This window comes from Oculina patagonica, chromosome 4 (assembly GCF_052425735.1).
Source record: "Oculina patagonica isolate OP01 chromosome 4, crgOcupat, whole genome shotgun sequence".
NCBI lineage: Eukaryota > Metazoa > Cnidaria > Anthozoa > Scleractinia > Oculinidae > Oculina > Oculina patagonica.
The window spans coordinates 10,178,794-10,190,173 of record NC_135761.1 but is presented as its reverse complement, the minus strand read 5'-3'; the positions used below and the strand labels follow the sequence as shown (position 1 = coordinate 10,190,173).

The following is an 11,380-nucleotide window of genomic DNA, read 5'->3' as shown; positions in this document are numbered from 1 at the left end:
AACTTCCCATCATTTTAGCGTAAATCCGACTGCCTGGGTATTAACTGAATTGGAACATTGGCCTTCAGAGAAAACACCTGTGACACCTCTTGAGGGAGTATTTCTTCATTTTCATCGCTTAATGGGCCGGCACAATATGTTAAGAATCCTTTAATTTGTTCCATGGGTAAGAGCCAGTAGCATGGATTATTGGTGGAGGGAATGTAATAAAGCCATCTAACGATGTACAAATAATTATGGCAAAAATAAAAAGTGGGTTAAGTTTATTTGCATGTTGAGTCGAAACCCAAAATGTATTTTTCGTTTCTTTGGAGGAATCTACCACATGAAAGGATTCGAAGATACCTGCTATGATATTTTTAAATTTGGGGAAGAATCGCCGGCTGATTGTCGAAACATCGCCGTTCAATCTTCCTTGGAATCGATCGGACATCGAGGCTATAGGACTAACAGAGAAAGGTCGATATTTTTCCTGGGTGATGCTTCTTTAATTTGGATAAAAAAAAACCAGCAAATAGCGCAAACGTACCAGTCAATTCGCATCAAACCGAAACGGGATTGGATTCATTGATGAATTGAATCAACTTCTGACTGCATGGCTTGTGATGGCGGGAAAGGCCACGTAAATATCCAAGTGATAAGCAGGATAAAAAAGTTTGGACCCTCTGTATCTTAATTTCATTCAGTGTAAATATCTTTAGGTTACACATTAAGTAGCTGCTTATATTGTACTATTGTCTACGGCTTTGTGGACGCTGAACTTTTTTCCATTTTTTGTACTTCTATTTTAGTGTTTTATTTTATTTTATTTCATAATTTTACAATAACAATAAAAACTTCCCTACTTTTGATAATTGACGTGTTTTGACATTTCTCTTAGTTTACTGGGAAGAAAACGACAGAAATTTTTCACTTTAACTCATTCATGAATTATAAGAGCAGGTCTTCAAGTCAACAGTGTGCACGCTTCTGATACTGGCTTGCTTTTAAGAACAAATTTTTGAAAGCTTTATTTTTTATCGAGGAATTAAAGTCTTTGGCCTCTTTGGTGATGAATTCTACTATCATATATACGTTGCATCTCCTTTCATCTTTTGCTCTGCTTACTAAGGGTCTATTATAGCGGGCTGTGCATCAGCCCTAACCGCCATATAAATTTTTCTTCTTCCTAGACTGCAAACAGCTTTCGTTTCCTCCTAAATGCCTAAACCGTCATCATTTCTTGACCGTAAACCGCCTGATAAATACGAATACATGTACCGTCAACCGCCAAACCGCCAGGGTGTAAGAGACCTTCCTTACTGCAAATCAAAATAAGCGAGAACTAGAGCGGTTTTCACTTGAGTGTCGAAAAACGGTAAATTGCGTTTGCATTGGTTTTGCATTACTACGCTTTTTTATTTGTGATTGGTTTAAAACCCTCGCGCCACTTTCTCAGCCAATCAGAAGTAAAACCAAAACCAATCATGACGCGCTCGCGCACGTTTTCCCGCGCTTTGTGCCGGCTACATGTATTTTCTTCGAGTTTTGATTGGTTTACTGGATTGTCTGTGTTCTTTGTGATTGGCTAGCCTAATTACTTTGGTTTTGGTTTTACGACACTCAATTGAAAACTGCTCTATGCCTTCGGAAACCGAATAACAATGCCAAAACGGGCCTGGTGCGTGATTCATGTTCGCGCAGTGTTAACATTTCTAGTTTTTCTTCAATTAGCCTGGACGAAGTTCAAAATGCACTAAATACGGGAAAAGGATAAAAAAGTCGTGAAAAAAGTACAGGAAGAAAACCTCGTAAAGCCAGAAGACAAAAGGTCGACGAAGGAGCTAGTAGGTAAAAAACAAAATTATCAGATTCGGGTTTCATGATCTATCAACCGAAGCCAAAACGTATTTTGGTGTTGTGAGAAAAATGTTGTTTTATTAACCACGATGATACCTGACCAATCGTGACTTGGGTTATATGCAAGGTTTTTCTGTTCCTGAGACCTGTTGATTACCTGTCTACTGGGTCAAACCAGTACGGGTGAAGTGTTACGCTTGTGGGTCGAACGCCTGGGGTAAACAAAGTTTTTACGAGGAGGCTACACCCCGAGGCCCGAAAAAACTGTTACATACCATCTAATTGTACGCCTTTCAGGCCTTACAACAAATTTACTGCATCCGTTTTCTAAACTTTTCACTTAGCTTTATTTTGAAAGGCCCCTTTACAGTGCAACGCGCCTTACCGTGGCCGCCAAACAAACTTTTTTACAACTGTCATCTTGGAAAATTTTACGTTTTACTGCGTTTTGTTGATAAAAACGATGTAAAAGTATCTATTTGATCGTATTCAACTTTGCAAGGAGACGTGTTCGTCAAACAAATAATAATATTACGAGAGCATACTTGTAAAAAAGTTTGTTGGGTGGCCACGGTAACTCGCGTCGCACTGTAATACTCAAAATGGTAGTTTTTCCTTACCCTAACCTATTCTTCATTTCTTGAAATTCAGCTAAACACGGCCCTTTCCTTTAAATTACTACAAGTTTAAGAAAGGCATCCATGATATCCCAATCCCTTTGGTAGTACGCCTTAGGGGCCATAGACCTCGATTTTATGACACTTACCGCTCGCGGAACTCACAAATTTGTATCCTCGGTGCCAGAGACTTTTGATGCGCAGTTTCTGGTTTCGGTCGAGTCTGACTTTGCCGCTTGTGGCGATGGCCTTCGGCCGCCGAGGAAAGCATTCCGCCGAGCGAGAGAAATATTCTCTGGTACTCAGGGTAACAAATTCGTGGTCAATTGCGATTCTCTTATGAACCATTTTAAAGAAGAACTTTAACCTAATGTATCAGTCAAATCGAAGGTTCAACATCCCCTCCCGGGCAACCCCCCGGGCATTTGAATTTTTCGAAAATTTGCGTTCAAATTCCCGCCTCCCTGGGCCAAAAAGCTGTTCAAATGCCCCAATACAAGCCCATTTTCAGTGCTCAAATGACCCTACCCCCGGGAAAGATGAATAGTTAAACAGATAACTGTTTAATCTGTGTAGCTACTTATGCTCGTAAAATCCTGTCTGCATACTGGGTTTATAAATAGACCACACTTTTTTTTCTCTAATTTCTATAATTAAAACATAGAAGATAATCGGTCTCCGCCATGATTATAACCCCACATGCCTTCACTGGGGCACGTATAATTAGAAATCAAGTCTGCGTTCAAACTCCCCACCCTCTATGTGAAATCGTCTTCGGAAATCGTCAGAGCTTCTTTGGAGGTTGTCGTAAAATTCTCAGTGTACAAATGATCTCACGTACTTCAGATACGTCAGTGACTCAGAAGAAGTTGTCATCTGACCGTTGCATGTCTTTGCTTCGAGAAATGGAAAAATTCAACTACAACCTCATAGAAATTCAGAGGTCATAATCTAATATACATAAAGTTATTGTTCAATACAAACTTCAAGCTTGCAGTTTTTTTGCTAATTGGTAACTTAAGGGTGTAGGGCTGATTTTCTTTGGCCTGTTACAAAGAAGGACATAGTATTTAATAGTAAATGAAACAATTTTATTAAGTCCTTCAGCACATAACTTATCAAGCAACACATTTCTTTCCCTATCTATTTCTGCTTTTCTTCTTGGTATTGATAATGAAGTTTAGCCACATCAGTTTGAGAGACTTTGATCCAGCCATCTTGCCTCATGTGGTACACTGTTAAGAAGATGAGTAGAGTCAACAAACAGTCATTATAAGGTATGGCTTTATTTTGACTAGTAAATATGACTCCTACTGGACCTTACAAACAGGGTCGTAACCAGGTATATGGGATCAGGGATCACAGCCTTGGGATCGGGATCACAGCCTCGGGATCGGGATCATGGACCCGGGATCCCGGGTCACGAGTCATGGGATCCGGATCGGTCTATCAGATGGGATCAAAATGGAATCAGGGATCAAATGTTGCCACATTTTGGGGATCAGGAATCAAAATTTAGAGCTAAAATTTGGGATCAGCGATGAAAAAATATACCTGGTTACGACCCTGTTACAAAAGTGTTCTGTTAGAGAGAGCCTGGAGGGGGCATTTAACATGGGCAAACACTTAACAAGACGATAACAAATTTCTTTCTAAGTCCAACAAATTAAATGTACTCAATTTTTTTCTTTGCATTGTTTGTAAGGGGTGGGTTGGGTAGGAATGGGTGTCATGTGTCATATGAGGTCCCAAACTAAAATAACTCAAAAATAAATTATTACCACAATTTGGTCCCCAGAGGCTGCAGTATGGTTTGCTAGCCAATCAGATTGTTTGTAAGCCAATCATATTGACACCAGCCAGAGGTTGTTATTGTTGGTGCAGACTAAAGTAATTGCAGCTTCTGGGACGACAATGATATTACCAGCCCCTGGATACTTACAGTTCACAACTCCACCACTGTATGCATCTCTGTGAGTAGCATGGTAAATGGCTCTCTGACCCAAGTCATAAGCCTCTTCTACACTCAGGCCATACTTGTACCCACTGTCCAATACACCATAAGCATATGTTGAACCAGACCCAACAGAGAACATGTCGTTGGACAGACGAGTGCCATCACTGTCCACATAGTATAGTCCTGGACCCTGAGAAATAAAAAAAAAAATTGTTGTTTTCAATTAAGAGTGGAAAGTAATTCGCACTTTTCCAACTGTTTTTGGTTGATAACTGTTCGGTCATGTTCTGTTGGAATTAACAGTTTTCGGTTATTAAGATTGTTGAAAATTGATCAACCATTTTAACCAAAAATAGTTTAAAAAAGTGTAGTACTGGGAAACTTAACCAAATCAAGTGTTTCACGATAAAGAGGATCAACCAAGCCAGCCAAACCAACAGGGGTTCAAAATGTTTTGAAGAAGGCATCAGCAACTAGAAGAGTTGACGGCAGTGACGCCAAGCTTGTTTGTCACAAGCTGATCGCTATGGCCAGATATAATCATGTAGCCGAGGGAACTCTGGCTGTTGCCAGCTTCTTTGGAAAACTCTGCAAACCAAAATGATAAAAGCCAAACAACCTATCCCCATTTCTGAGTTATCCTTTGCCTCTGTTTTAAAACGAGTGCAAGAAACCATTCAAATGGAAATGAGTTTGATTTGCATGAAAATGGACCTGTAGGTGAAACTCATTTTCGTATTGAATGGCTTCGCATGTAGACTTGCTTTGAAGCAGAGGCAATGGGTAACTCGGAAATGGCCTATAGAAAACCACCTTATACTTTTTACATGTATATTCACAAAAGAAAAGAAAAAAAAAACAGAAAAAAAGCAGTCAAGTCACTCACCCTTTTATCCCAGCCACATATCATAGTACCCTGCAAAAGTAAGGATATCTTTATTACGCTTTCTATTTTGATGAAAATCACATCTACATCATATCTCGACAGCCTCAAAGACTGTAAAAACAAATAACCAAAAGTCCTGTTTCCTTACCATAGACAGCCCCATGCCTTTGTAGTTGTACACCATGTTGGCAAGAAGCTTGGAAGCAGCAGCCACTGATATTCTTTCCTTGTTTCGTAACTCGTATATCCTGTGGTTTCCATAGAAAAAAACGTCAACATTCAAACTGCTTTCTAAACTGAAACCCTCTGGCAATGAGTTCAGAGTCAGAAATAAAGATCGTTGTTAAAATTACATTTTATTTACAGCATGTAGGTTGCATTTAGTTAGGTTAATTTTACAAGAAAATTTGGAGTTATCTTTTGTTAAAAAAACATTTTACAATCCATTGCAGAAAACTGTTCTGTAAAAGTTATTTGACACTTACTACCATTTATGTTCATTCATAAAGCTTTTGAAACATTTACAGTTTCATCTGGTTATGTGTCACCTCAGACAAATGAATCAAGCATTGAAAATCTTGCTTAGACTGTCCACAGCCTCTCGATTTTTCAACGCAAATTGCTTCTTCTGTTTTGTGCTGGCCTCCAGTTCTCTCGCCGTTCTCACTGTGCGCTCATCGATAGAAAAACACGAAAAAATAGAGGGCTGTGGACGTCTAAATCTTGCTCTAAAGCGAATCCTGGATGATGCATGTAATTCTTTCCAAACTGGTCATTTTTTCTCCTCTCCATTGCAATGCATTTTCCGAGCAGACTTTCATCGAAGTGAGTGGGCAAATCTTGAAAATATTGATAGCTTGTGACCAAAAAATGATCATATGGCACCAAAACAATGCCAATTTGGCGACCTGACCGCAAACTTTCATTGGTCAAAAGTGACACGTAAACAGACAAAACCGTTGAGTTTAAAAAGTAAAACTTCGCGTTAAATTCCTTACGCTTCAAGGATGGACGCAAACGGTAGTAATAATTATAATGTTTTGGATATAATCATTATATATTGCAAAAGTTGTTATGCTAACTAAAGCCTAAATTTGAACCATAGGTGGTACTAATTATTAATCTTTTGAAAGGTGACACTATAACTCCCTTGATTCCAAGCAGAACCTAAAATTAATGATCAAGAGCACAGGATAGTTCAGCTCAAAAAGTAAATTAAACTCAAACTTTACTAGCCTGCATTGTTTGGCCAGCAGTCTTTCCCAGAAAGAACAGTCAGCAGCTCCACCAGCCATTGTCCCCAGAAGATACGGGTTGATTTCAATCACTTTTTTCACTGTCTGTGAGGCTATAAAAAAAAAAAGCAAAACTCACATCAGTCTTTAGAAAGTTCAACATTCATGGGTTTTTAGCATAACCAGGTCACATGGTGCAAAATCTACTACATGTGATGACAAAATAATGACAGCCTTGAAAACAAGTCAGAGCTCTTCAACCAGTTACTTACGTATTTTCTCAAATAAACGCCCCTGGCGTTTATTTCAAACTTAACTTCGTGAACCCGGCGTTTATTTGAAGCCGGCGTTTAATCGGGGCCCGGCGTTTATTAACGGACTGCAACTTTCTGCAAACTTTTCAGATTTATTTATTATTACCGATCTTCAAGTCCAAGGGGCAGTTTGTCAAGGCGGAAGGATTTTTCTCTTTGTTCTGCCCCGAAAAAGTGTCCCTGGGTATCCAAAGGTGGTAATTTTTCAAAGGTGCACTTATACGGATTGGATAGTTTATGTTGCAATACAGATTTGTGACAAACAGAATATATTTACTTGTTAGCTTGACCTCAAATAAACGCCGGGACCTCGAACAAACTCCCCCGGCGTTTATTTAATAACTAGCAATTTTGACCCGGCGTTTATACGAGGCCGGCGTTTAATCGAGAAAATACGGTACATGCAAGCAAAAGTTGACTTTCAAGGCAACATAATAAATAAATAGAATACACATTGAAAAAAGTGGAAAATCTACCTGAATGTGACCGGACTGTTTTATTTTAATTTGTATGCAAACTAAGACTAAGACTAAAAATAATCAAACCCTGAAAAGAAGTCTGATTTTCAAACAGCCAATGGTATCAAAGTCTGCGGTCATATTATCTCTCATTTATAACAACAACTTTATTTGCACCCTTTACATTCAATTAAATTAACAATACAATAAATAAAATAAATAAAGTTAAGTGCATGGCTGCCCAGAATAACCACGATTGGCTAACAAGATTGGGCAGCCATACTTAGTTTTTATTACAATAATTTATAAAAAGGTCAGGTATATTTAATATTTACATAGCAAACTATACAACACACAAACACACAAAAACAAAACTAAGTAGGCTTAAAGAAAAATTAATGGAAAAAAAAGATGGAAAATGACGTATTATAGTTATAAATATGAAAGGTTCAGTTAATAGCTTGTGATAATGCTTAATTTATATTTTTTCTTAAATTGTTTAAGTGACAGAAGCTTAATGTCATCACTGATAGCATTCCAGATTTTAGCGCCCTGATATCTAATATTAAAGATTCCATAATTTGTTGTGGTTTTGGGTAAAGCATAAGTCATTCTAGGGGAAAATCTTGTATTGTAACCATGAGTTTCATTTATGGCATCCTTTTGCCATAACTTGAACTTTTGCATGTTACTAAATAATTTTAAATGTCACCATCTGATTAATCAAAATAATGTTTTAAACACAGGACCTATCAGCTTACCAATGTATGATCCAGCAGTTGATCTTGAATCCACTGCAACAATAACACCGTGTTGGAATTTGAAGGCCAGAGTAGTTGTCCCATGGTCAAAATGGATTTTGACATCACCTTCTCCACTAGCAAAGGGTCTCAGAAACTCTACAGGCTAAAAGCCATGAAAATGCATCAAAAAGAGGTCATGTCCACTGGCACTTAAATTTCAACATTTTCTTGCATAAGCAGGGCTCAAAATAATTTTTGGATACTGACAGGTCATGTTGACCGGCCAAATCAATCTTTGCTCGGTCATGTCTCGTTTTTGACCGGTCAAAATATTGAGTATTTACTTTGAAGCAATAGCCTATTCTGCCAAAAAGTTCGCCTCATAAGCTAAAACACTCGTTGTTAAAGAGTATAAGCTTAAATGTTTTGATCGCTAAAAGTGTTCGCTTTTTGAATTTCTATTTCTTCTGCGTTCTACCCTACAAAACAAAATGCTCAGTAGCCGTAATGTTATGTTACTCTGCATAGTTTTACATTATTTAACGACTTACAGGTGGAGGCGATCTTGGTTGTAAGCACTTTACTGATATTTACTACCGAACACTACATAGTAATAGGACATACGCCCATGCTACAAGTGAGATAACTTTGCCTTTGCTCGGCATGTAGGAAGAAAGGAAACCCCAACGGCTCAGTTCATGTCAACTGTGTCCAGTAAAAAGGATTCACGTCCTTGACTTTTATTTTTTTTTTTCTGTATCATGCTATACCAATATCCCATTTCAAGCTAGGGGATTACAGTTGATTCCAGTTTACTTTGGCCGAAGTTGGGAACTTTGTATCGAAGTTTGCAATTTGATTCGCATTCAAAGCGTTTAATGATTTTATTATTTTTTCATGATCTTGCTGGTAAAAAACACGCTATGAACTTGTACTTTCTAAAGGTGCATATATTTTTTAAATCCACTTACGAGTGCTATTTTTCTCGGCCCGCCTGCGTACGTAAAGTCCGGGCCAAACGAGGATGAGAGTTGATGAGAGTTCAAACTGTCACTCTCGTTTGGCTTGGAACTCTCATGCACTCTCATAGACTCTCATGCGCTCTCATCGACTTTAACCGTGCTCAATTTTTTCACGAGAGTCGACGAGAGTTTGATGGACTGTTGTTCTCGTTTGGCCCAAGTTGATGAAGGTCGATGAGAGTTGACAAAAACTCTCATGAGAGTCGACTCTCATCAACTCTCACTCTATACGGAGGCAGCGTGGCCGAGTGGTTAGAGCGCCGGACTTGTAATCCGGAGGTCGCGGGTTCAAGTCCCGTTCTGACCACTGGCTGGATTTGTTCTCGGTAGTCCTGAGTTCAACTCCTCGGACACACTTGTAAATATCCAACTGGTCTGCCTCCTGCCAGTTGGGATTTTTAACCATGTTATGTTCATTTAATATTTGTTTCACATTGGCCCTGAAAAGCCCCATTGGGGGAGTGGTCAATTAAGTATTATTATTATTATTATTATTATTATTATTATTATGCTTGTTTGACCCGGGCTTAATTGCGTACATGTACGCGTGTTAATAGCAGACGTTGATTGATGCGATGTTCATTGTTGTCTGTTTAGTGTATTTACAGACGTGGATGTTTCCTGTTTTTTTTTTTTTAAGCAAACCGCTAACAAATCCGCAGAGCGTAACCGTCTCATCTGTATTCTACAAATTTGTGACTGCAAGCTGCTATGATACTTTATAATTTTACTGTAAAATTTCAAGAAATACTGCGAATAAATTTTTTTGTGCGTGTTATTTATTTGAAAGCCGTGTACGTGACCGGTCAAAATGACCGCCGAACCAATATTTTGTCCGGACAAATCGTCATTTTGGCCGGACATTGTCCTTTGACCGGCCGTTATTTTGAGCCCTGATAAGCATGGTTGACTTAGACGCTACTGTGTAATTTTTGCTCAAAACTTTCACAAACAACATACTCACAACATAAATTGTTTCATCAATATCATTGTTGTGCACAAGCAAATAAGGCCCAAGTCATTGTGTGAGTATGATCTGTTGTATGCGGCAATGTTCGATTCCCTCTATGGCGCACGCCTGCAGGTAATCATGCTAGTTGTATTCGCCGTTGCTAAGTCTCACACATGGTTTGATGAATACAACTTCCATGATTCCCTGCAGGTATGCGCCATAGGGGGAATCGGCCATTGTAAGCATGATCACATGATCTGAATTAGCCTTTACAATACCCTGGAACTGATCACGACCACAGCTTTGCTGCTTACTGATCATGCTTTAGCAGCTTTGCGAAAATCCTTCAGCACCCAAGGTACCCTCACAAAAGCTATTGTTTTTAATTAATACTCTTCTCTAGAAATTAACTATAAATCTTACATATTGTTATTTATGGTCTTTTTTATCTTTGTGTTGTAAACAGTGAGACTCTGTTTGAATGAGAAATTATTTATAACATTTGCATCACCACAAGAGGGGAATTGAAAAAGTGACAATTTATATTAGAGAAGATTATGCGTGAGAGATGTCAACCTTTAACTGAACCATTTTTTGATGTTGTATTTCTTTTCTATTTAAAAAGAAAGCGAGAGAAAACTTTTCTTCCTTCTTCAAACGTATATCAATCCACTTATTTGCTGTAGCGATAAACGTATTTGAATCCTAGGTTTTCTAGCACGTGGAAATGTCATAAAAGAAACCTAACCAACTTTGTCATGAACGAAAAAAACAAATCGATAATGGAACCACCTCCTTAAATTACATTAGCCGCATTTAATTATAAGCTTTTCAAACAGCAACCTTACTCTGTTGAAGGCGAAATAATGGCGAAAGACATCTTTAATTTGGGAAAACCTTCGCCGGATGACTAAGCAATTTACACTGGTTTAAAATTATTGAACTTACATCAGTTCCAGGTGGAACAGCAAATCGACAGTCGTTCCAAAAATTTCCTGATATGTCCTTAGTTAGTTCGTTGTCTCTTGAAGCATTCTTCCTTTCTCCGAAAATATCATTCAATGAGAGACTGCCATAGCTTCGGGCTGCTGCTTGAACCGCCATCTTTAATAACCTTCCCAAGATACTTTGCAATCCCAACAACTAAGTTGAATGTTACGGGAGGGGTGGGCTACTTCGTAAGCTTTCTAAAATCTTTTTATTTTTATTTTTTTTACATAGGACAAGAAATATAATAGCTCTTAAAACATGACTCATGAAAAGGAATATTTTCTTTTTTGCTTTATTCAGAATGACGTTACAATGGCCGACTTGTTCAAGAAAGCTTTTTTCTTCATTTTCCTTTGTTCCCCCTCCC

General features: G+C 38.4%; 1 protein-coding gene and 1 non-coding gene across 2 annotated transcripts; one reads left to right on the top strand and one right to left on the bottom strand.

Annotated features, from left to right (window-relative positions):
- Window positions 1-3,525: 3,525 nt before the first annotated feature.
- Window positions 3,526-11,147, bottom strand: LOC144649534 (proteasome subunit beta type-5-like). Its single transcript, XM_078509047.1, has 7 exons — window positions 10,972-11,147; window positions 8,068-8,212; window positions 6,536-6,647; window positions 5,448-5,547; window positions 5,300-5,329; window positions 4,399-4,603; window positions 3,526-3,691 (listed from the first exon to the last, which is right to left on the bottom strand). The coding sequence occupies exons 1-7, from the start codon at window positions 11,125-11,127 to the stop codon at window positions 3,600-3,602; spliced, it is 840 nt and encodes a 279-aa protein (XP_078365173.1). The 5' UTR covers window positions 11,128-11,147; the 3' UTR covers window positions 3,526-3,599.
- Trnat-ugu (transfer RNA threonine (anticodon UGU)) lies at window positions 9,306-9,378 on the top strand. The gene has a single exon. It is a non-coding gene; the product is annotated as a tRNA-Thr (tRNA).
- Window positions 11,148-11,380: the final 233 nt, after the last annotated feature.

Bases quoted from the DNA above. Each gene is read 5' to 3' on its own strand.
- LOC144649534 (XM_078509047.1), bottom strand. From the start codon at position 11,127: ATGGCGGTTCAAGCAGCAGCCCGAAGCTATGGCAGTCTCTCATTGAAT. The intron at 5,548-6,535 runs GCTAGTAAAGTT...TGGAAACCACAG, and splicing joins CTGCTGGCCAAACAATGCAG to GATATACGAGTTACGAAACA. The intron at 4,604-5,299 runs GTGAGTGACTTG...TTTATTTCTCAG, and splicing joins TATGTGGCTGGGATAAAAGG to GGTCCAGGACTATACTATGT.